General features: G+C 42.2%; 2 protein-coding genes across 5 annotated transcripts in view; one reads left to right on the top strand and one right to left on the bottom strand.

Annotated features, from left to right (window-relative positions):
* Positions 1-12,709, bottom strand: part of IQCE (IQ motif containing E) — a 28,509-nt gene extending 15,800 nt beyond the window's left edge. For 2 of the 3 annotated variants that reach the window (XM_064461572.1, XM_064461574.1), the window contains exons 1-14: positions 12,542-12,709; positions 10,735-10,782; positions 10,055-10,097; positions 8,510-8,650; positions 8,085-8,216; positions 7,009-7,079; positions 6,208-6,321; positions 5,499-5,549; positions 4,902-4,972; positions 4,608-4,680; positions 4,149-4,198; positions 1,277-1,434; positions 751-806; positions 236-444 (exon numbers count right to left, since the gene is read on the bottom strand). In XM_064461572.1, coding sequence (XP_064317642.1) covers positions 236-444; positions 751-806; positions 1,277-1,434; positions 4,149-4,198; positions 4,608-4,680; positions 4,902-4,972; positions 5,499-5,549; positions 6,208-6,321; positions 7,009-7,079; positions 8,085-8,216; positions 8,510-8,650; positions 10,055-10,097; positions 10,735-10,782; positions 12,542-12,583 — 1,259 coding nt within the window. In that variant the 5' untranslated portion in view covers positions 12,584-12,709. Of the gene's footprint in view, positions 1-235; positions 445-750; positions 807-1,276; positions 1,435-4,148; positions 4,199-4,607; positions 4,681-4,901; positions 4,973-5,498; positions 5,550-6,207; positions 6,322-7,008; positions 7,080-8,075; positions 8,217-8,509; positions 8,651-10,054; positions 10,098-10,734; positions 10,783-12,541 lie in introns of all 3 variants that reach the window. The other variant, XM_064461573.1, reaches the window with a different exon arrangement.
* A 173-nt stretch (positions 12,710-12,882) lies between these two features.
* BRAT1 (BRCA1 associated ATM activator 1) lies at positions 12,883-23,341 on the top strand. 2 transcript variants are annotated; one of them, XM_064461569.1, is made up of 13 exons: positions 12,883-13,362; positions 14,538-14,692; positions 15,474-15,618; positions 16,550-16,922; positions 17,019-17,138; positions 18,282-18,373; positions 18,625-18,743; positions 19,259-19,445; positions 19,820-19,893; positions 20,457-20,559; positions 20,842-20,940; positions 21,963-22,141; positions 22,358-23,341. In XM_064461569.1, the coding sequence occupies exons 1-13, from the start codon at positions 13,236-13,238 to the stop codon at positions 23,087-23,089; spliced, it is 2,505 nt and encodes an 834-aa protein (XP_064317639.1). In that variant the 5' UTR covers positions 12,883-13,235; the 3' UTR covers positions 23,090-23,341. The 2 variants fall into 2 exon arrangements, with proteins under 2 accessions (XP_064317639.1, XP_064317638.1); XM_064461568.1 differs by having other exon boundaries at positions 15,471-15,618.
* Positions 23,342-25,600: the final 2,259 nt, after the last annotated feature.

The following is a 25,600-nucleotide window of genomic DNA, read 5'->3' as shown; positions in this document are numbered from 1 at the left end:
TAGAAACAAGTAGAAATTCTCATTTTCCATCTTCTTACTGACTTGTTCTGCCACTTAATTTTACAACGCTACTAGGACTAGAAGAAGCTTTTAAAATAAAAACTGAAGGGACCCTCAAAGTTCATTTTCTTGCTGAAAATGTGAAGGACTTATTACATTGTTTCATAACATGATAGGAAATAATTAAATAATTCACACCTACAAAAGAACATCATCTCAAACAAGTTGCACTTACTCTTTATTGAGTAGGAGATTCTGAAGTGCCTTCCTCTCACTCTTCAGTTTCTTCACTAGCCCTTGGAGGCGATGACATTCCTCCGCATGGTCTACCTGTTGAGAGGCTGGATGATCCAGGTCTACAGAAGGTGAAGATGATTCAGCAAGTAACTGTGATGATTCAGTACCTGCAGATGATACCCTGGTGTTCTCCATGGCACACACTTTCTAAACAGGATAAGTTTACACAAAAAATACAAAAGAAGAAAATTAAATTTAGCATAAAACTATTTTATTTAGGCCATGAGAAAAGATTAAATGGAAGTTAATTCTAAAATGTGCATCTATATGTAACAAGTATGAGAAAAGAAAAAAAGGGAGGAAGGGCACACAGTGCAGACATCAGTTTACATGTACGAGTCAGAATGCACAAGGGTGATACATAGAAGGACTACATGCCATGAGCACAGGCCAGTGGTTCTGCATTTTCTGCTCAAAGACAGGTAAGACAACCACACAATTATGATCACTTACTTTTTCTAGTTCTGAAATACGTCTCACCAGCCTCTGTCTGCTCCACTCACTATAACCTAAATACAATAACAAAGCTTTAAACATGAAACTGTATCAGTGAGTCAACATTGTTCTTGCTTTTTGAAACTTCTGTCCACACAGAGCAACTGTCTAAAGACCTCTGAACCCCAACTTAAAATATGCAGCAACAAAAACATGAGAATGGTCTTAAAATATCTGACTTCCACACCAATTAGCTCAGAAATCAACATAAACCGTTTTCAACAACTGGAAAACAGTTTTCCAGTGAAACATTACATCTTCAGGTGATTCCAGTCCAGAATTCTCAGGGATAAAAATAAAGGAAACCCAGGTCTGACTGGAGCAGCATATCCAGAAGCCAGAGAGAGACTCCTGCAAGAAACTTCTCATTCCAACCTTTGCCCCTTCTGAATCTTCACCTTTGTAATAACTCCCTTATTTCTACCACGTCTTTCAAATGTACCCAAACCCCTTGCCCCACATTCACCAACATGTCAGCACGTACTTTTTGTTTTATTGGAAGGAGGAGAACTGCCCAGTACGTGATCTAGATCTTCCTTCAGCCTCCGATTCTCATTCTGCAACTCCTTGATGTTCCTGGATAATCTCACGACAGCAGCCTTCAGTGCCTTTAGTCGGTTTTGGGTATCTCTGCCCTCTGTACTTGGAAATGGGGTCAAAAACAGAGAGTTAACTTAAAAGCAGAGACGAAAGAAGCAGCATTAAAAAGAGTGAAATACCCTCACTATTCAAGTCAGCTGTCTAAGTTGACTCTCTCAGTTTCCCCCAGTAACATTTCTCAACATTTTTAACTTAAGGAGTTACCTATTCTTTCAGGAAAAAACATGCAAAGACCATGCTGCTCAACACTTTCACAATTGTTTTAAATTTGCATCAAAGAAGATGCTTTGAAACTCTGAAAGTTCATTTATTACTTTTACTTCCTCCCCCACTCTGTTTCATTAACACATAAACAAGGGTGCTTGTATGAGTTTTACTTATTTGGATTTTATTTGTTTTGTTAACCAACCTTATAATGCTTTACCAGCACTCTGTGGACCACTGATTTGAAAACACTTATGTTCAGCCAATTGGGAGGTTCCTCTAAAAAACCGTTCAGCGCAGAAAGCTAACCTGCATGCTCTGAATGTCTGTCTTTCACTTAAACAGATTGATATTGGGAGAGAGAAGGCTATACAGAGATGGAATAACTCTCAAATAAACCCAACACACAAGTGTATTTTGAGATAACTGTGAATGCTGCTCTAATATAAAAGAAACTGTGCCTGTGAAAGTAAACCCCAGAGAAATTTCTTTCTTCATTTAAGATACATTTCAATCAATGAGATATTTGAAACAGATTTGAAGAACACAGCTAACATCGATGTGATGGGAATAAAATGCATTAGAATAGGGAAAGCTGGCTATGTGTTAAAATGGTTTTAACTATATTTTAACTATATTTTAACTATAACAGCAATTTTGCCTTTTTAATTTTTCTAAGGAAAGGGGGAAGAAATCTCAGGTCCTGGATGTACAAAGTTGTCAAGTTTGTTCACAAAACAGATTTCTAGTGAGATGAAATACTTGCTCTTTATTGCTATGAGAAAATTCTTTAAAACTTACTTTGGGAAACAAGGTCTGAAGTAACTGATGGATCTACTTTTGGACAAATGCCACTGCTAATGACAATCACAGAACAGTTTGTGAAGGAATCTTACAGCCCATCCACTGGAATAATTACAAGGTAAAGGGGGGAGACAGTCTACAATTAGCATACCAGAGTGAAAAGCAGCATCTAATCTACCTTTTGAAAATTAAAGTGAAATGAAGCCATAAAACCCAAACAAATAAGGTTACCCAGGTGTTATGGATGGCTATTCATACAGCTGCCCCGCACAGGAGGGGAAAAAAAAGAAAAAAGAAAAAAGTAAAAAACAAGACACAACACATCAAAAATGGGAAGTGACAGAAATTCTAGAAATCATAACCATACGATTGAGTGCCATTATCTTAGGCTCATCAAAACCTAAATGAGAGAATTACAGACCATTCTGAGGATGTGACATGTTGCCTAGTTTCTAGCTACAATTGGATACTATACCTTCACATACAAATAATTGTATTTCAGCATTAACACTGAAAGAGAGGAACTAAATGTCATTCACTTCAGCCAGAAATAATGTAGACAAGCATCATGAAACAAACACTCTCCTACAACTCTTTATAGGAGCCAGAGTCCTGACCTTCAACATCATTTATTATTTCAGTGCTCAGCCTCTCAAGTAGAGACTGACAGTCATGTAATGGAGAGAGACTGCCCTGACCACTGTTTTTTGAAGCTATGAATAAATGAGGACAGGGAAGAGACCTGATGACTCATTTTCACCTGTAAATAAATTGGGTGCGATGGCTTACAGCCTCTAGAGGCTAGTCACTGCATGCCTGAGCCAAAAGAGATATTTTTTAAAAAAAAACAGTGACAAAACAAATTGCAGTTTTCAATCCACAAGTAACAGTGGATTAGGGAAACACAAGTAGTATACATAATGACCCATAAAGAGTTCTTATGTTTCTATCAATCTAAATAATTACATCCAAAATTAAGATAGTTGCCTCTACTTAACACTAGGAAGGCAAGCATACTTTGAAGTGGTGTGTAACAAATTTTCCTACCCCACAGGACACCATTACGCTCTTCTCAGCTCAAATAACACTCACGTGTATTTACTTTGCTCCCTTACTGGAGCTGTCTTCTGCCTTTGTGTTTTGATTTTTATTTCCTCTCTAGACTGTTTACCCTCGCTACCACGTATACACCTGCATACTAGTGACAAGCACTAGTACAGGCTTCTCTGACATTGTCTTACTAGTGCCATTCATGGATATCTCACAAAAGCTACCCTGACCTGCAGATCTGTCTCTCCATACCACAGGAAAATAATGTTTACTTCAAAATACCTTCTTTGCAGCATGCACACTAGAGCAAGATGCAGAACTGACTCAACAGTAAAATATGAAACATCTAGTGAGTTTGTTTCAATCATCAGTGATGTTGGAATAGGTGTGATTTTGGGGGAAGATGGATTTTATTTAACAGAGATAAATTTTCAGAGCTTTCATGTACTTTTTAAATACCTCTGGTATTTTTTCCACATCCACAAAATAAATTATCCATCTACAAGTTAGAAAAACGTGACTAAGACATATGGCAAGGCTGTGAAGCCAACTAAAGCAGTATCAAAAAAGCAAATCCAGCAATCTAAATGACAAAATAAAATGTTCCCATGTAGTTGTTTTCCATCAGTTAAAGTAGTATATGAGGGATGAATCAAACACATATACGCAAACATTTGCCTCAAAAGAATTAAACATACTTTTTCCTCATAGACTCAGATTTTGCCAGGAGAAGTTGGAGACGATGAACCTGTGAAATATAGATTCCATTAAGGAGGTAGCTGTGGAAGCTGACTTTGCTAATGCAACACATTTATCCATTAGGTAAAAATAAGACTATGACTCTTTGGGTAGTCACAGAGGCAATGATGCCATCACTGAAAATCAGGCTACTGTTATATTGGCTTTCATCTAGATACTTATGGATGTACATTAGTTTCTTTATTTCTGCTTTTTGGTTAACACACTCAGCTTATTGAAGAAAAAAGGTTTTTCAGTACATACATTTGGAGCTATGAGAATATCTACGAAAATCTTATTCCAATGACAGGTGCAGTTAAACTGTAAGAAACCAATCTAAACCACTCCATTTATACTTTTACTCAACAACTGAACAACTTCCTCTCCTGTATGCACGTTGAAGGACCTGTCAGGTGTACCTCTTCATAGTAGGTTTCCATAGCCATCCTCATTTCTTCCAAATTAGTGGTCTTCATGTCTGCCTGGAATTTGCTGAAAACAATAATACAAAAAAATAATTCAGTCAGACCAGCAAAGACGCTGCAATACTTGTTGGTTTACAATTTCTGGGTAGGCGGTTTATAATTGCTATATGTTCTCAGAGTTCATTAAAATGCCTTAAGGAACAGAAGAATACAGATGAAAAATAAAATGGATTTCAAATTCCCTTTATTATCTCATCCAATACAAGCCTCTACCCCCCAAAGTCATACTTAATAGTGTTGTCTTTCTCCTTGCACTGTTGTTCTAGCTTGAGAATCTTCTGCTTTAACCCACTAACCACCTACAGAAAGAACAAAGAGTTCATGAGTCCTAGAATAATATGTCTCTTCACAGAATTTCTATTTCTCCACAATCTTGCCCTGTCATTGTAAATTGTACCTAACCAGATATACTTATTCCTACATACTTCAGTACTTTGTAAATCATCCACATCTGCTACCCTGTAACAAAGAGAACACTAATGAAATCAGATCCCTAACTTTTATCTGTGGTAACATAACCAGCTTAATATTTATACACAACCATTAAATAAAAACAACTCTGCTCATTACCCTGCTAAATTCAAAATGGCAAATAATAGGGAGAATACTCCCTAAACAGATTCCAGACAGTGACAAAGAAGGCTCCCTAAAATAATGTTAGCTCCAGATCTTTGTTACTGGTTCCTTATCTGACTACAGAAATAATGGTTATGATTCTCTAACGGCTTATTCTTTCTTACTTAATTTTTTTTAATCAGTAGTCTTTTGACTTGGCAAAGGGAAAAAAGGAAAAATGAAAGCAAAAGGAAATGAAGAAACTATTACCCATCCATTATCAGTCTTCTTTTCTGACAAAGCTCGTGCCAGCTCAGCGCCCTGCAAGGTGAGACAGATAAAGTAAGTGACCAGTCTTGCTACTTTATTCTACTGCCAGCTCTTTCCACAGAATTTTCTAACCTACTCATCTCCATAGCCACTTCACAACCCAACAGCTTAAGTTCTGAAGTCCCTATGCTTGTTGTTTTATATTCACACACTTCTCCCAAGATGTAAATCCACACAGAAAATGACAGCCACAAGGAATTCAGTGAAATTCAGGTCTTCTAACCCTAAATGCTTCTCAGCTTTATGGGTTTGACAGCAAGGCTCATCTTTTGCTTCCTGGTTCAGGTCTCAGGACAACATGCATCAGTCACCATGCAAGAGATTAACTCCCTTCTACTCTCAGGCAAAATATTCAGAGCGTGGGCCTCAAGGGAGACAGCATTTTAATTTTACCTTTGGAAATTAGAAGTATCTTTGCTAAACAAACTTATCTGCACAGCATGGCATGATCTTCCTTTAAACTGAGCTGGAATGGTGCGCTCTGATACTCAGAAATCCCTTCACACAAACCAACCACCTCTCATATTCAAGCTTATCATTCCTAGGAGCCAACACACTAGAGAGTCCTGAAATCTAGAGAGACAGGAGAAGAGGATCACACTGCTCAGCACTCTTTTGCCCCACTTTTATCCTCCCAAGAAATACTCACCCTGGAGGGATCCAACAGTTGCTCAATCTGTTTATCCTTTCTATTGTTCTCTTCTTCTAGTCGACGTAGCTTAGTTTTCATGCGATCTCCCTCATTTTTCTGAGCTTGTATTGTCTAAAAGAGGGGAGAAAAATTGTAACCACATTTCAGAAATGGAAATACACCGAGTTTTCACACGGAAGCATGTTTTGATGACAGTAACAACCCAATTACAATGGTCAGGATGAAGTAAAAAAAAAAAAAGCCCATCACACTGGACCAGGGCTGACAGATAAGGGAGGTGCCAGGGCAAAGATAAAAGAAAAATGTTTAACAGAAAGGTAACCTCACACAAATGATCCACAACAGCCAGGATATTTGTCCGTAGGTATCCCTTGTGCTCAACATGCCCAGTCCTCATCTTTCATACACTGCACTAACCTCAATGGATAAATTGTTAAAATGTGATGGGCAACAGCCAGGAAGGGAAAAAAAGAAAATAAAGTAGGTGGTAGAGGGACAAAGAAACCAAATGCAATAAACCTTTTCAGTGTCCAGCTAGGGCCATGGCTGGGGTTCAGGACTGGGTATACTTCAAGGCTTCCACATCCAGTACTCAGAAGTATCTATCACACCATAAGAACAATGAAATTGCCTTAAACAGACACAAGTTTAGTTTAGCCTTACATTACAAGTGCAAAAAAAAATTTGGTGGATATCCCAGTTGTAGAAACCAAAGTATTCTGAACCAATAAGGCCTGGACATCTACAGGTGGATGGAGCGACCCTATGATTTCTGTGTAAGTATCAGTGAGACTGTACCTTTTTCAGCTCTATAATTTCATCATACATATCTTCTTTTTCCTTGTAGTCAGGAGTTCCAGGAACGTAGCCTACAGAAAAAGGTATGTAAAATGAGCAAATCTGAAAGAGGTATTTTTAACTAACCAGAAACCTCACAGCTAAAGGAAAATACATAGAACAGCACCAAACTGGAAACTAAGGGGGGTTTTGTTTGGTTTGGGGTTTTTTTAGAAGAAAAATCAGCATGGAAATTAATTTTAGAAATGGAGGTGAAATGAAAATGTTACCATTTGAAACTTCTGCCAGATTTCACAGCAAATTTCTCCTAATTACTTCTCTCTGGTGCTAGATTAAAATATCCACCTCAAGAAAGATACACTTTCACAGAAGACTGCAGCCTTCTCATCCCAACAAATCAATTATTTACAAAGATTTCTAACGTATGTCCGGAATACATTTTTCTATTTATGCCTAATGTGTAAAAGTCTATCATCTTGTAAAGTTGCCAGAAACTGTGTATTACCAGTAACAGTATAGGCACCATTTTAAATGGAAGTGGAATTTTTAAGTTTACAGTTCTCCTTTAAGAAAAGCAGGATAAAAGTTTTAAATTTTGCTCCTCTCATAAAACTCAATTCATTTTAATATCACAACCACATGATAAAACACTTTCTAGAGAAGAAGTAAAAGGAGTCAATTACATAGAATTTCAGGCAAGCAGATGGTTTCTATCAATGGTTCCTAAACTATGTTTTGCAAAGTCGCAATAAATTGTCTACAGCTGGCCCATTGAACCATATTATATTTGCAATGTTTTCAGCTGCAAATGCAATTCTCAAAAAGTTCTGAAAGCTAATAGTGATTCATTGCTCAAAAAAATTTGGAAACCCCTGTCTTATCGACTTTAGAAATCTCAAAAAGTATCTCTTGGATCATATTTTGACACATGTATTTTAATACACACTAAACTGAAATGGCCCTTGCTTTACCAAAGCTAAGCTTCAGTAAAATTGCTTGAGCAATGTGTGTTTTTACATGGAAAAAAAAAAAAAAAGATTATTAACTTTTATCAACCACACCCTTACACAGTTTACCATTACTAGAAGAACGAGAATGTTTTGGCTTCTTCATTCCTAGAGCTTCCTTCAAATATTCCGGAGTGCTACTAGAAATGCTAGTTCGCATATGCCCCATGTCAACATCTGATTTCAGAGGATGGCTCATTCCTGCCAACAAAAATGGAACAAACACGTGAAAATCAGGGATAATTGTGAATTAAATTTGTGGATTCATTCTGAGCAAATGCAACATAGAAAGCTCCAGATGCTGCTAATTATTCCCTCTATAAATTCCAATGCTCAAGATCAGATAATTCCAACCACCCAAATAAATAATAGTGAAATGACTTCCTATGTAGCCTATAATCAAATACAAATCTGTTTTTTAAGACACTGTAGGTTAAGCTATCCACAACACTGAATTTTATCCGTATATGAAGATAAAGTTTCTATAACAATACCTTGTTTCAGTGATCCCAGCCACATCTGCCTTGGGTTTTTTACAGCTGCACTCTCAAGACGTGCACTGCATGTTCCCTGCACAGATCGCCAAACTGCAGCTTTTTTAGGATACAGTTGTGTGCTAGAGCTGTATGGAGACTCTGTAACAAGAGAAAATATCTCAGCATTGCCTTAAAAAGCTCAAGGTCACAAAACCTCTTTCTGTCTTGTGCTTCAAGGTTCCCAGACACGGTCCCATTACTTATAAAATTAGAATTTAACAGCATACTACATACTGGCTTACATGGAGCAATGGGACATCCACCTGAAAAAAAACCCATGATAAAGAAAAACTCCAACTCCAAAAAATGAAGAGGTTTAGAAAGCGGCATAATGACAGTAATATGACTCAACACATGTAGAAATATTAACATGTACAGTCTGGATAGGCATCCTTAGGATAACTGCATGTCCGAATCCACACATTAAACTGACCTTTCAATGAATGTATACACAAATGTCCTATCCATGAGAAAAATATGTATGGCTAAACAGACAGAAGTAACTCTATAGCTACTCATCCACTAGCAATTGCCTTGCAGTAATCAAAGAACAGAATTGGTCAGATGCAACTGCTGGAGAGCCCCTCACACTACTACCTCAAGGTATGGAGGTCAGGTTCAAACACTGACACTAATTTAGCTTCAAATTATTAGTATAGATGTGCACTGTATCAGCTAACTAGTTAGTCTTCAAATTACCAAGAGAAGTACATACACTATGAAGCAATGTCACAAACATCACAGTTGAAATTAAACAGCTATTTTAATTTCCATCCTTAAAGCAAGCAAAAGGATTTCAGGAAAAGAAAAAAGATAGGTGTGCATCTACCAGAAGAGCATGCCTCTCCTCAACCTAAAGCAAAATTTAGAAGTACAACATTATCTGATTTATTAGAAATGAAACAAAGTAACAACAATCAGCAACACTTTGAGGTGAGGTCTTCTTTGAAACATTCACTGGAAGTATAAAAAGGAAGTTACATGGAAAAGTACAGTAAGAAACGTAAACCCCAGGAAAAAAAGACAAAACCCCATATTAAAACTACAGATGTAATAATAAGATTGTACTTCTAAGGTCACATTGAAAAAAAAAAACAAACCAAACAACAGATAACTGCTTAATCTACAGGCATAGATATCTGCTGGATGGTAGGTAGCTCCAGTAATTCTAAATTCTTGGTACCCAGTAAATATCAGCATTTCTCCAAAAAGACAAAGAGAAAAGGAAATTCAGAATGCTTGTCGTTAGAAGGGATACCACAAGAAGCAAGTAGTTTATGCTGGAGAATCAAGAGTTACAACTAACCCATAAACTTCAATATTTAGCCTATAAAAGTCTAACTTCACAGGCTACAGAACAGGTGTGCTCTACACACACCAGTGAATAATTCTAAAGAGAATAATAATATGCTGTTTCAAGTAAATCTTCCAGTTTCTGTGTCCCACAAATCTATCTTGTTCTACAATAACAGAAGCAGAAGAAAAGAATTTTGGAACACTTACTTGGTGACTTTGGAGGCTTGTTAAAAATTTTCTTCTTTAACTTCTGGAAGAGAAAAATAATTTTTTATGTATTTAAAATATTCCACTCTTCAAAGATTTTAGCATATAATATTGGCTTCAATCTCCATTTTGTAAGAAGATCATTTGTTCTAACAAGACAACATCTTCTGTGTAAAAAAGAAAAATAGTGGCATTAAGTATATGCAGACTTGGCCACAGCAACTGTCACCAGAATTGAGGTGGTGTCTACTGAAGTTTTGTGCTAGAGATAAAAAGCAGTCTATTCATGTTCAGAACAATAAGGCCTTCCCCATCAGTATTAAATACGAGTAGCAGCAAATTCAAGATGGTCACAGGGTAGAGGCTGATCTGTAGAACCATTTAGCTAAAGGAAAGCCTTATTCAATTCCATTAGAACTCTGCAAAAGGATTACTTAGGTCCATAACTTGAAAGTACAGCACAACGAAGCCGAACATCATTTGCAGCCCTGAGTGCTGAGAAGCCAGAATTGCATCTGGAACTAGAGAAGGTTTTTGAATCAAACTACATTGCAATAACATTGTTCTCCTCTGAAGGGTGTCTTATCGACCAGGGGCATCATGCCAATGTAGTGTCTGCAAGACCATGCTGAGAGGCCTTTTAAGGCATTAATCCACAGCGTGCCATCAATAAAACTCACCATTTCTGTATCTGATTCACAGGTTATCACAGACAGGCTGTCACCTCCCTGGGAAATAGAAACATTAACTGTGACATTTGCTACCAAGTAATTGGTTATAATACACATCCAGAAAACTTTATACCCTGTTATTATCACAATAGAGTTTGAGTGCAATACATTTAAATGGTAAATGTATCACCACCACTGCAAAAAACAAGCATCATTTACTCTAATACAAACGTTCTGCGGGATACAGTGCAAGTCACTTCAGACTCAACCCACAGAGACTTATGCACTCCAGTGCACTACAACAGCTGAACCTTCAGATGCTGGTTCTGCATTAATCCCTCCACCGGTAAGAGTGAAGCAGCAACTCATCCATCTGTCCCCTTCTTCACTCACTTGTTCCTACCCTTGCTATGCTATGGGAACGTTCAGTAAACTCAACTGGAGAAAGGATCAGGCTGAGAAAAAGCCCTTAAACCAAGGAAGGAAAGAAGTGGTTAATTTTTCCTCAGATTGAGCTGACAAGTTTCCCAGCTTCTCAAACACAAGCATATCCACAGCAGAAGGAAAATTTTTACTTTGCTTTCAAAGTATCTGAATGTAAGCTGCCCTCACAGAAAGAACATTTCCACTTGCTGCTTGACGCCGTGGTGCTCAGAGCTGCAGCACCATTCTTTAGACAGATGCTGATCTATCTCTGTAAGAGGCAGGGCAGGGTGAAGTATTTTTGAGAACCCTGGTTGATGGAACAGGAGCTGGGATTGACAACAGCAGAGCAGGTAAAACAGCTTTTTGTGCTGGCTGAGGGGTATACATCTCACATACCGCACCATATAGTCCTTAACTTCCTGAGGCAACATTCCTTGCAGCACACCAATTTTTTTTTTTTTTTATTTTTAAGGCCTTTTTATCACTCTGGGAGATCTCTCTACCTAACTGCAGCTATCACATTAGGAATTGGAGAATCTGGAAGGCGCCTAGCCTTGACAGATGGAGGTAAACAACAAAACATTCACTGGGATATAAATGTGCAATAACAAAAATACCCCAGTCCTTGGAAAACTTCAGTCCCTTTGCTCTTGCAAAACAGGCCCAACAAGAGCCACCTAAGACAGACAACGAGAGAACATGGTGGCTCAAAGCAAAGGCCCTCAAAACCTCCATCTGGCTGCCGAGGGTGCGGGAAGTGACTGCTAACCCCCCTCCACCATGCTCCCAGCCAGCCACGGGCAGGATCCAGACCCCTGCAGGCTGGAAATACACCAAAGCCACCCCCCTCCCCCTCCTAGAATCATAGACTGGTTTGGGTTGGAAGGCACCTTTAAAGCTCATCTAGTCCAACCCCCCTGCAGTGAGCAGGGACATCTTCAACTACATCACGTGTCTCAGAGCCCCATCCAACCTGACCTTGAATGTTTCCAGGAATGGGGCATCTACCACCTCTCCAGGCAACCCATTCCAGCGCTTCACCACCCTCATCGTAAAAATTTTTTTCCTTATATCCGGTCTAAACCTACCCTCCCTTAGTTTAAAACCATCACCCCTTGTCCTGTCACAACAGGCCTTGCTGAAGAGGTCGCCCCAGCCTTCCTATAGTCCCCCTTTAAGTACTGCAAGGCTACAATAAGGTCTCCCCGCAGCCTTCTCTTCTCCAGGCTGAACAACCCCTCCTAGCCACCGCCTCGCCGGCCTGGCGAGCCTGAAGGGCTCCAGACTTCGCCCGGGCCCCGCGGGCAGGCGGAGTATTTCCCGGGCCGGGCCCGGGCTGAGGCAGGCCTCCGCCTCCGCCTCCGCCTCCTCCCCGCCGCCCGCTCCTTACCAGCTCCCCCTCCGCGGCCGCCTCGCCAGCCCCGCGGGCCATGGCGAGAGGGTAGCAGGGAGCCCTTAGGGAGCGGCGGAGCGGCGGAGGCGGCCTCGGGTCATGGCGCCCGGTTCAGGGCAGGGGGTGGCCGCGATGACGGCCTAAGCCGAGCGCCGGCCTCCCCCGCCTCACGGCACTTCCGGGTTGCGGAAACCATGGCAACTAGCCGCGCGGCAGGCCGGCGCCTGCGCAGAGTGGGCGGGGCCTGGCGGGGCCGGGGGTACCGGTCCCCGCAGCGGCTCCGCCGCCGCCTCCGATCGCGGCCAGGCGGGGTTCGGCCGTGCGGCGGAGCGCGAGTGCCACCGCGTGGCCCCGAGAGGCAGGGAAACCTTGGCGGGCTGCGGAGCGTAGCCCTTGGGAGGGTCGGCTCCGCTCCGCCGCCCCGCCGGCGGCTTGTGCCCGGGGGCGCAGGGACAACGCCGGGCGGGGCGCGGCCCCGACTGTAGCCCGCCGCGGCACCGCCTTCAGAGCAACGGCGGGGCCCCCGCCCGTAGCCCCCTAGGGGCCTGCCGTACCCACACGACGGAGCGTCCCGCCGCGCCGCCAGGGCCACGCCCCCACCTTTGCGACAGTCGCTTTGCGGCCGGCACGGCGGGTCTGTGCCGGTAACGGGGGTCCGCCACGTCGCTGAGAACGAGCCCGCCGCTTCGCCATGACCGACGAGTGCTCCCTCCTGCTGCCGCGCGTCTGCGCCGCCCTGGCTGACCCGCGGCAGCCCGGCTCCGACGACACCTGCCTGGAGAAGCTGCTTGACTGGTTCCGGTGCCTGGCGGACCTCGGTGAGTCCCGCCGCTTGCGGGGGCCCCCCGCGGGCACCGGCAGGGGCCTGTCCGAGGGGGAGGGAGGCCCGCAGGCCGGGATCCCGGGGCAGCCTCCCTCAGAGGTGCCGCTCCCTCGGTGACACCTGGAAAGGCTGTTTAAAGCTTGAGGCCTGAACGTGGGCTTGGGCTTCAGATGAACCCAGATTCGCCCTAACAGTTGTGCGGGGTTACCCTCAGCCCAGGCGAGCGCTCGGGTTATGAGAGCGGACAGAAGTCCTGGCGGTGACCCGCTGTTTTCTGGCCTCTTCTTGGGCGACAGCTGCTGCTCTCGAGGTCAGAGAGGCCCTGCAGCGGGATCTGGACACACTGGAGAGCTGGGCAATCACCAACCGTATGAAGTTTAACAGGGGCAAGGGCTGGGTTTTGCACCTGGGGCACAGTAACCCTGGATATACATACAGACTGGGGAACGAGAGGCTGGAGGGCAGCTCTGCAGAGAGGGACGTGGGCGTTCTGGTCGATGGCAGGCTGGACGTGAGCCAACCACGTCCTGGGGTCCATCAAGCCCTGCATTGCAGCTTGTCGAGGGAGGGGATTGTCCCACTCCGTGCTGGTGTGGCCTCGCCTTGAGTGCTGTATGCAGTTTTGGGTGCCACAGTGTATTGCATACATATATACATACATATATATATATATATCTCTACATATATACATATATATAAAGCTACTAGAGAGTGTCCAGAGGAGGGCCATGAAGTTGGTGAAGGATTTAGAGGAGAAGCCGTACGAGGAGTGGCTAAAGTCCCTGGAGAAGCCTGGAGAAGAGGAGGCTGAGGGCAGACCTCATCACAGCCTGCAGCTTCCTCACAAGGGGAGGAGGAGGGGCAGGCGCTGATCTCTTCTCTCTGGTGACCAAGGATGGGACCCAAGGGAATGGCAGGGAGATGTGCCAGGGGAGGGTTAGGCTGGATATTAGGAAAAGGCTTTTCCCCCAGAGGGTGGTGGAGCCCTGGAACAGGCTCCCCAGGGAGGCATCACGGCACCAAGCCTGGCGATATTCAAGAAGCACTTGGACAATGCCGTCAGAGATACGGTGTGAATTTGGGGTTGTCCTGTGCAGGGACAGGAGTTGGATTCTATGATCTATGTGGGTCCTTTCCAGCTCAGGACATTCTGTGATTCTGTGATTCTAGATCCTACAATGGAGCTGGTGCAGGACAACCCCTGTCTGACAGAGCTCATCATCTCTGTGCTGGCACTGCCAGAGCCAAGTCCAAGAATCCTCTCCTTTACTCTGCAGTTAGCTGGGATACTTGCTGCTTCCGAAAGCCGCTTCCAACACTTGCAGGTGAGTCAGCTACCCAGGTGCCTGGTGCCATGTGTCTGCTTCTTCTTTCTATATGGAGGACACCTGAAAATGTACATATTCTGCTTATAACATTTCTGGCATACATCAAACAGCTTGGCAAATAGTGATATGATAATGAAGACCTGCAGTCATTCTGTTCCTTCTCAGATCTCATGTAAAGCTGCTGTCTTCTTACTTCTGTCTTGCCATAGTAGTACTATGAATGCTAATGTAGTGCTTCTCATTTCCAGTTCAAAACAGCACGTGAGATTACACTATCTCCCAGCAGTCGTTGCAAAATGTTGTACCCCCGGACAGATCCTGTAGATGTAAACTGCACTAACAGATGTAGTTTTCCCTCCATAATAGGTTGACGGAAAATCTCGTGATTCCCCGCAAAAACAAGGGAGCTTTTTAAAGCAGCGCTTTATACAATGGAATACATTTACAGTACAAAACTCAAAAGACTTCCTTCAGGGAAGAGATGCACACAACTACATAAAGCAGCCTAATGGAACTGATATATACATAAGTTGTCCCTACCATCTTAAAAACAAACAGTTTTGGTCTTGGACACCTCTATTGCTTTATCCATGAAAGAGACAGATGATAAGTTTAATCACAGGAGTCTGAAAATTTTCCATTTTAGTGATACTTCTAGCAAGTGCTGGTTTTAGTACAGTATTGATACACTTGACTTGAGTGACAGAGCAGTCTCTCCACTCCCCGTGAGCCCTTCTGCTTACCATTTACTCTGTGTGTTCTCCTCTGGCCTCAGCAGGAGAAGCTGTTGGTCAGGCTCTTTGGCAGGGATGGGCCTCTGAACAGCGCGGTGTGGGAAGATGCATCTGTGCGAAGTGGCTGGGTGGAGGGTGTGCACAGCATGATGCAGCACCAGCCTGCCCTCCACTTCCTCTGCAATGGTGGTGAGTACTTCTAAGACTAGTCACTCCCCAAATCCTCTCTGTCTCTTCCGTTCCAGACTGTTGCTCAGATGTCAAATGAGAGACACAGTTTTCATTTACTTAAGATAAAAGTAAGCCATTTGTCAAAAACACTGAAGTCATTGAAGGATGATGGGGATTTTGTTAAATTAGTTATGCATTTAATCTTTTTTATTATTTTTTTCCCAAACATTACAGATGGTGCCCTTTTTAGAGGGGAAAGAGGCACATCTTATGAAACACATGATAAAAATAGCTTGTTAAAAGCCTTCTGTGTTATTTGTAACTCTTACTAAAAGGTGAATTTCAGTATGATTTTAGTGCAGAAAAAATAACCAGGGGCTCATTTATTCCTTAATACTTGCACACATTTGCAGTCCCATTGTTGTTACACAGCTATGCGAGTTCTGCTGTTAACACCAACTTTAGATCCCATGTACAGAAGGGTTTCGAAGACTGGACTGGTGTTAACGTGCAGCATGCACTGCTGTCCATGTGATGGAAAAGTAGTACTGTTGCTGCCTTTCGTGTTTTTCCTACTGGTTGTGTTCAGCGATGGTACAGGCTCCTTCTATAAATGCTCAGTGAGTGTCCTGTCAAGTCTCCTAATACTACTGATGTTATATTGAAGTCCTCTTCTGTTCCTGAGTTATTAAAAACAACAGAGGACCTGAAAACAATTTTACATTCTTCTTTTGCTTGCTTTTTCTTTGTTTGTTTGTTGTTAAGGGACTGGATGACTTTGAAATGCCATAGAGATTACAAAATAAAGTATAAAAAACACCACCAACATAATGTAAAGCTGTGTGGTACTTGAATTAGAATAACATATGTTTGGAGTGCAACAAGGCTCCACCTCACAATAGGAAGGCTGTTGTTTTCCCCTCCAGTGACTTGTTTTGTTTTCACACAGGAGGCATAGATGTGATCTTCACTCTGCAAGGGGATCCCAGCCTGTTTGTGGCTTCAGCTGCCAATCAGCTTCTGGTGCACATACTCATCTTCTCTGTAGAGACTGAAATGATTGAACCTGTTGGTACAAAGGACTGTGACTGGCCAGCATGTGCCCAAACGATTATAAAGCATATAGAAGATTCACTTCAGTCCAGCTCTGCCACTCACATCGAGCAGTCATTAAAACTGTTAACTAGTTTGTTTGGCAGTTGTCATGCTACGTGGACTGAAGTACTTTGGTTAGGTATAGCAAAGCGAATAGAATCCTTTTTGATGGAAGAGACTGTTCAAGCACAGCACATGCTGGTGAATCTGTTGCTTAACATGGCACGGTAAAGATCTTCTGGGACCTTGAATCCAGTGATGAGCGATATCATCTGTTTTCTACCATCTAATAGGACATATTACTTACACTTATTTCTTCTCAGGTCCCCTGTGTTTTGTCACCCTGAAGGCAGTTTTTGGCCATTAGTGACTTCTGCTCTGGAACGCTTAACCCCACTACAAGCGGGTCCTTTGGCAGTGGGAATTCTGAGGATCTACACATGGTAAGACTGACTGCAACGAAGTTTTTGCACTCTGCAAATATTTCTGTACTAATATCTCTGGTGTGTTTCCAATAACTGTGTTTTTTTCCTCACTGCATTTTTCCCTGCATTCCTTAATATATTAGACTGGTTGGCAAGAACCATACCAGTAGCTAACAAACTTCAGACACTGATAGTAAGAATAATACCGTTTCAAAGAGAGCGAGGTGAAAGGAGACTGTATCATGTTTATGTGCATACACTTGCATCTTGCCTACAGCCAGCCAATTTCAGGAGGAAATAGCAAACTCTTGTAACTTTATACTGCCAGGGTTGATTCAGATTGACACAGTTTGACTGCCTGTCAGATCCAGTAGTGTCTAAGTTTTCTGGTTACAAAAACACTTACTAGTATAAGAGCTTTCAAGGCAGTGCAGCAGAAGAGTGCATCTGGAGACTCTGTCGACAGTTGTAGAATAACTTAGGTTAGAAGGAACCTGTAGAAGTCCTCTAATGTAACCTCTTGCTCAGTGCAGGGCTAACTTCAAAGATAGATTAGATTGCTCAGGGCCTTCACCATTCAAGTTTCAAATATCCCCAAGGGTGAGGATTCCACAGCTTCTCTGGGCAACCTGTTCCAGTGCTTCATTTCAATATGAAAAGTGTTTTATGTATATCCAGTTGGAATCTACGCTGTTGCAATTTAAGATTCTTGTCTTGTGCGCCTCTCAGAAGTCTGCCTGCATCTTCTCCATAATGCCCATTTAGGTAGTGAAAAAGTATCAAGAAATCTTCAGATGAATACAGCACATGTGGATACTGACTTACAGGCTAAGTAACACCTGTGTTTTAAGATATAAGGACACCATTTTGTTGACAAGAAATGCCTCTCTCTAAACCCCCTTCTTACACAGAATCCCACTCTCTATTTGCATAGCTTGATAAGGCTGCTTCTAAATTCCTGAGCCATTTTTCCTCTGCTTTCAGTTAGCCAGGGAAGCCTGGAAGAAGGCTTGGATTGTGATAATGCTTTCATTGCTCTGTCACTGCTGGCTTGTTTAAAAGCCTGTATGAAAAACAGTATTCTGTTCAGCATTTGGGGGCAGATGTTTGGGAAGGAAGTGAGGTGTTCTTGTTTTGGTAATTGCTGTTTCCTCCTTGAAGCCCACAAGATGTGAGGATTCAGGCACTGACTGTTCTACTTCAGCCAATGGACTGTATTTTGAGAGCAGCCTCCCAGCCTCTGGAATACGCAGGTACAGTTGTGATAGAAAAGTTAGAGGCTAGTCTGCTTGCCAGTGTTTTGAGTGTCTGGTGCAGACAAAGCCGGAGGAGGAAGAGTAGAAGTCAAGGACAATAGCAGTGTTTGTGTTGAAGTGCAGCATCCTGACAGTTGCATTTGGAGGGATATTCATACTATGTCATCTGAATAATTTGAATAACTTTAAAAATCACGGTCCTTTGTATTCACTAACAATCTGAGCTCTTCCCTCCTTTGGTCCTCTAGGTTTGCTGGATGAGTCTGTTAGCGATCCCATTGCTGTTGAAAGTCTTCTGTCCTCCAAGTCATCTTGTGTTAGTCTCCTGTGTCAGACCCTTGGACATCTGCAGGAGCTGCTGTCTCTGGTAACATTCAGAGAAGGAAAAAAGCCTGGGGATCAAATTGGTCCTTGAAAGATAGTATTAAGATTGGCTGCAGACTTTTGCAGTAGGGCTTAACAGAACATGGAGAGGAGTTGACAGTGAGGGTTTCCATACGTTAAAGAAATCCAGCACAGTAGACTCCAAATAGGAAAACAGAAGAATACTGAGGCTTGTAAAGAGGGACTGTGCTTAGTTTTAAATCCATCTTCACAGACTTTGTTACCATACCTTCCTTCTACTGCAATTATTCATCCAGTTAAAAACATAAATTGAACTGCTTTCCCATGCAGTGAGAAGAATCTCCTTCCATCTGTGCAATAGTTCTTGGGAGAGAGGAAGATAATTTGTTTGTAGTTATTAGCATTGTAGTACCTTAAGAACACACTAGAAATTGCAATTTTTGCTACCTCCTGACCAAAAACTCCTGCTCTGTATTCATGCTTGAGAGTTTTGCTGGAAACCTTTTTTTTACTTTCTCCTTTCTCCCTTCCCATTAGATTCATTTGCTAGTGGATTTACCTTACACATCTTTGCTACGCTCTCTCATAACGATATTACAATTCTGTAACGGCTTCCTGAGTCCAGCTTCTCCTCTGGGAAGCACGATAAGCCGAATCTTGATCAATTGCTTCAGAGTACAAAGGTCAGCTCTTGATGTCCTAGCAGCATTCCCGCGGAAAAGATGTGAGTTAATCTTTGCACTTTATTTTTTTTTTTTTATATTCTGTAGTTGCAGAATTTTTCATTACCCTTCACTGATCTTTCTGAATGAAGACTACCACTTCTATTTCTGAAACTTATTCATTTTTTCCAATTCTTCCTACTGTCTTGGCTAAGCTTGCATTCTGTTGATGAGCTAGGGCAGGTAATGCTGTAATTAAAAAGGTTTAGTGATTGTGAGAAATAGGATGTTTCTCCTTTACTCTGAGGACTGTACTTGCTTTCTTTTCCAAAACAGTTTTACAATCCTGTGTCTTCCTGTATTACAGCAGTTGAATTGCAATTCAGCTGCGCCTTCTCTCAGTATTGGTCCTTTAGTTTTGTTTTTTGTGTTTCAGGCTGTGATATACTCTTAGGAAGTCTATTTGATGTCCTTCTGGCATACCTGGAGAGTCCAAACACCAGCCCTACGGTGAGTATAGAACTAAGGAGAGATCCAAGCCTATTAGCTTGCCTCAGTGAGATGCAGATTTGAGAAAGTGTCTGACAATAGTTGTTCCTAGCAGAGTTTGTATTAAAATATGTAGGAGACTTGTCTTGGTTCTGGGTTGCTTGCAGGCAATAGCTATAATTCTAATGAGTAACTGACCAATACATTGAGTGTTCTTGGAAAGATAGGAGCCATCCCGTCAAAGAGTAGCACCAACACATTCAACTTGACATGGCCCTTAAGTATTGAATTCTTGGCATTAAGGGTTTTTGTTTTGTTTGAATGACTGATGACATCTGCAAATCAAAAGCTGGAGGTACTAGAACTTTATAATACTAAGCTGAGAACAGGCATTTTCTAGGTGTTTGTTAGAAATGTTATATAAGTACCATTTATTTCTGGCTTACTTCTTAGTAAGGAAGCACATGTACTTGTTTACTCTGAGGAAATTCTGTGTAAGTTTGAGGCTAAAATGAATTTTATCTAGCATAAAGGCAACAATGCCTCCTCCTGTAGTAAAGTAAACCTGCTTTATATTGCTTCAGGTTCTAAAGAAAACATTTCAAGCAACATCCAACTGGTTGGCGCGCTTGCATGGACTGTCCTACTCCAACAGCCAGTGGCAGCAAACTAAGAAGATCTTGGGAGGTAATGAAACTATTCAATTTGGGACAAACAGCAGCTAGTGGCATATATGAAATCTGCTCTTGCCTACTTTCCTGCTCAAAGCAGTTAGGATTCATTTGTTTGCAGTTATGTTGAATTTCGGTTTAGCTGCCCAAACAGTGCTTTGAAGAACTCTGGGAGAAGCACACAGCAGCAGCAAAAGGGATTGCATCAGATAAAATGATACAGAGGTTGTACAGCGATTGCTTTGGTAGGGCTTGTTGCCTTTCATGTCTATTCAGGCTTGTCACTTGGCTTTTACAGATGTGTTTTTGGTGCTGCAGAAGCATTTGTGCAGTCCTTGCTGGGAAGTAAGAGATTCTTCTCTGGAGTTCCTCACTGACATGATTAAACACTTGAGAGGTAGGTACAGGCATTTAACAGTTCAGATTATAGGATTATTTCTTTTAATGTTATGAAAGTCAGTCAGGCTTGTGAAGCATCCTCTGACCTATAACTGGAGGGCTAAGAAAAGAAAGAAGTGCCAAGATTTTTACTCTTTGATCATAATCAAAATCTGACGAAAAGATCAATAAACTTATCCTACTTCTCTGTTGAACTCAGATTGCTGTGCCCTCCTTAATGGCAGTTTTGGTGAGTTAAACTGAGGTGTGTTGAGAGAGGCGTATATGTTGAGTCACGTATGTTAAGGCAGGTGACAATGCTTAATGGCAGGTAATACTTTGGTTTTTTCAGTTTGTTCTGCAGTGGAGTCTGGTTTCACTCAGCAGGCTGGGGGCTGTGATTTAGGAGGCTAAAAGCCTAGATCTGCTTTGCATTCTTTGGATTAATTACTGATTTTCCTCTTTACTGGTAGCTCAGGCTTTGCAGCAGGTAGCGCTAATGCAATGTTAATTCTCCTACAGTGGCTCTGCGATGGTGGAAGAGAGGGGGATGTTGTGGACTACTGCTGTCCCCAGGTTACAAAGGAAGTACACTCTGCTGCGTTAGCAGTTTACCCTGCAGCCCTGCCCAGTGCTGCAGTTGTATTCTTTCTCTTTGCTGTATGCCTTAATGAGAAAGGAAGATTTTTTTCCTCCTTTAAGCAAAGGCATAAGTTGGATGAGGCTGAAACCATGTCCCTGCTTGCCCAGAGAAAGTGTTTTCTTGCTGCTGGAACAACTGTAAATGGATTTTTCTAAGTTCCAGTGTCTAGTAGGGCTTGACTGAAAGACACTAAGCTGCTGGAAAATGGGGAGCCTGACACAGAGTGTCTGTGCTCTTGTGAGCAGCTGCCTGGTCTCTGCAGTGGCTCAGCTCACTGGCAGCTGTCCCTGCAGTCAGTGGGCATCCTTGTATGACGCAAAGAACTGTTTGCATTGGAAACAGCTTCATGCTTTAGGAGAATAAAGCCTCGCTTCTTTCGACTACTGTCTTGTTTACAGACTACAATGAGTTCAGGCAGTCTCTCCTGTCTTCGGAGGTGCCGAGGCTTACAGAAAATCTTCTTGAGGATCCAGAAAGCTATGTGCGAGCAAGTGCCGTGACTGCTATGGGACACTTGGCCTTTGTTACTTACTTTGCTCCCGACTCACCTGTTGCACAGGATCAGTGTAATAAAGAGGTACGGTGACTTTGTGTAGCCCACTGCAGCATCAAGCACAACTACCCATCAGTTTACTGCTGTACTACTGGTAACTTTCTTCACAAGTTAACTGCACTCATGCAGGTAGATTTCACAACCAGTAATGAAGAGACTAGATTTTTTTACTTCTGCTGTTCTTGTTTCTTTGCATGTTCCTCCCTTCATTGTGCTTTCTCTTTGTCTTTTTACATTTAGAATGCTGTAGCAAAGCTTCAAGAAATCTTGTCGACAGACCCAGAGGGCTTTCCTAGGAGGGCTGTGATCAGCATCTTCACTGAGTGGCTGAGCCAAGGTTGCATAGGTCAGCTGGAAGATACAGAGCTGTTTGTCTCTAGAGTGATCCAAACTGTGGAGCATGACTTAGACTGGGAAGTCAGACTTCAGAGTTTGGAATTGGTCGGAATTTTCTGTAATCAGACCATTTGCCAGTTTGGCCTTCCTACATGCCCATATGTTCCTGTCACATCTGCAGTCACTAGTTCCATTCAACCAAATGACTTGCTGCAAATATTTTGCCGAGCAAAACTGTTCAGCTTTTTGTTTCGGTCTTTGTGTGACTGTGACAAACCAGTAGGTCAGAGTGCCTGTGATATACTGCTTTCCTTAAGAGGTGCTTTCTATCCAGACAGTACCCTGAATTACTCACAAGGGACTGGAGATTTACCTGCAAGCCACGGCCTTGCCTGGTTACAAAGGACACTAAGGCAGGGTTCTCTGGCCCAGAACTTTCCCACAGATGGTGGTCATGGGGTGGATTTTCAAGATCCAGAGAGCATGATGCTAGCTTTGGGTGCAATAGACTTAGAAGAGCTATGTGATGAGCTAAATAAAAGTAGTGACCATGTGGAGAAAAGCCCTCAGTCCCTCTTACAGGACATCCTTGCTACTGTGGGGACCATAGAGGATAATGAAGCTGACTGTTACTGAAGACATCTTTTGCTCTGAGGTTGCAGTGCTTAAGCAGTTTTCTTCTGGAGGAGAATTTTTTGCTGCCAGTCATAAAGTCTTTCTGGAGACAGAATAAGAAAGTGTTACGCTGATTGGAGAAAAGGATGGTTTTGTTAGCTGTTAAATGGGTTTGAAAAATCTTTGCTTTAATACTGATGAATTTTTTGTTAAAAAGTGTAGTCTCCAATAAGCTGTGATTTGTTTTTCAAAGTAAATACATTAAGAAATGCATTTATCCTCTTTAAGTCACGTGTCTTTTAAGAAAGCACCAGACGATGCCTACATAAGGAAACATTTTTAAAAAACAAAATATTGACTGAAAACAAGCTGTTGCATGCTCCTTTTAGAGCCAGAGCAGCTAAAACTGATGAAGACTGGTTGTAAGGGATGCTTGTTTTGACCTTGTGCATATCTCTATTCATTCAACAGAGTTCTCGAGTTTCCTGTTGCATTTTGAGGGCTAGAGCAGAAGATGGCATTTAAGGAGTCAAAATCTGATCATCCTTAACACTACAAACTTCCTTCCATAGATAAAATAACTTGTTTGGTCTCAGCAGTGATGCTAAAAAGCTGACTTTGCTTTTAATTGAAGCCAGAAGCAAGTCTGTTTTACTGAATTTTTAAAGTGCTCCTATTCTCCATTCCTAAAGAACTAGGATAGCTTCTAACTAGTAAGAGAAACTGATACCTGCAGTTTCTTCCTGATAAAATGGGCCTATGTTTTTCTAACTGTTTACCAAAGCTAACATCAGCTGTAGTGCAAATGGCCACACCGTTTTCTGAGGAAAAAATGCCATTTTTTAAAAAACTCAGGGTAGGCTGTAGTTTGTAACTTAATCCAACGTCTTGCCATGTGCTAAGAAGCTTTCTGAAACATAGGGGAAAAAAAAAAAAACCCAAAACCAAGGTACCTTTCCCAGCAGGTCAAAGCATGCTGTATTCCTTTTTGTCACCAAGGTGCTACTTGGCATCCTTTAACCTCCTGCTGCCTGTGCAGAGGCTGGAACACAACACTCCTTTTAGGCTAGTGGAAGCTATAGCATCTAGTGCCGGGGAAGAACGACAATCTCTGCCTTCAATATTACCCCTGCAGCAGTACAGTGGGGTGAGAGATAGTTGGAATTTCTTGCTGCTGAGGTTGAAGATTTACTTTATGCCTTTTAATGAAGTCAGCACACTTACCTATTGCTCTGTGCACAGCCTTACATATGACAGAGCCCTTGGGTGTTGTACCAGCAGCTGTTATTAGTAGAAAGGGGCTCCGCTTCTGACACACAATTCTACCCGGGCAGGGTCTACACTGCGAAAGACAGAAGATATTAAAAACAAGGCCTTTTTCTGCCACTGCATTTTTCTCAGAAATTGAAAGGGTTAGTGAGAGAGGGGGGATTTGATTTTAAAGAAGTGCAGATTGTTTGTGGGGTTTTAGCAATCCTGTCTAGTGAAGGGATTATAGTTCCAAAACTAGCATTATGTGTTGGCAATAGGTAAGATATGCTCCAGGAGAGGAGACAGCAGGTTTCTGGGTCTTCTTCCTGTTCAGCACTAGAATTCTTGTGATTTCAGGGTTGTGCAGTTTAGGAGACTCCAAGGAATTACTTGAATATCAGAAAATTGAAAAAGTGACTTGTTACAGAAGGGAAACTTCACTGCTTATTACTGAGGTCTCTTGACTCCCAGACCTATTAATTTTTAATGGAACTTTTTTTCTTTTTATATTGGCTGGGGTGATGGTGACATTGTTAATTTTGTACCGTTTGCCTAATTGCTATCTAAAGTCTTTATACACAGGATGCTTGTACACTAAAAACCCAATGAACAACAAACTGGGAGGGCTCTTTATCTTTAGAAGGGGAATGAAGGACTCCTTTCATCATTCATTAAACACAGGTTTCCACCTCCAGCAATTAGGGGACTCAGTGCTGATTTTTGTACTTCGCTCTCCTGAGCTCACTACATTACCTTACTTTGTTTTCTCTGCCACTCTAGTTACAGTAGAGTGTCTTATTAACACTGAGATTCTTGGACTGACATCCTGCACCTGATAATGGGGAGAAACGTGAAGTCATGAATGTCTGAGAAGCATGAGGAATAAATGCCAGGGAGTAGAGAGATTATGGGAGATGAAAGCAAAAGAGAAATCCCATGTTTCTTTCCACAGAATGAGGGCAGTGAGCCTTGAGATAAAAATTTAGCTACTGAATTAGTAAACATACACCAACAGTTATTACTGTGGATCATCCATCATGCTGTAAAGCCGTACCTTCTATAGGGTGCCCATCTTTGCGCACTGCTAAGAACTCACGTGCTCTGCCCTGCTTACTTACACTTCTAACTCAATTTCAACCTTCTTCTTACCTACCAAAGCTTTTTCTGTACCTCCACAAGATCCTTTCCGCAGCCACACAGCTTTCTGCTGGGTTAAGAATTTACACCATGTGGGATGTCTTGCCAAGGAGCTGCAGTCTTGGTGTACCTGGGGGAGGGTTT

Source organism: Phalacrocorax carbo, chromosome 10 (genome assembly GCF_963921805.1).
Source record: "Phalacrocorax carbo chromosome 10, bPhaCar2.1, whole genome shotgun sequence".
Taxonomy (NCBI): Eukaryota; Metazoa; Chordata; class Aves; order Suliformes; family Phalacrocoracidae; genus Phalacrocorax; species Phalacrocorax carbo.
Note: the sequence above shows the minus strand (reverse complement) of the source record. Positions and strands in the feature narration are given on the sequence as shown.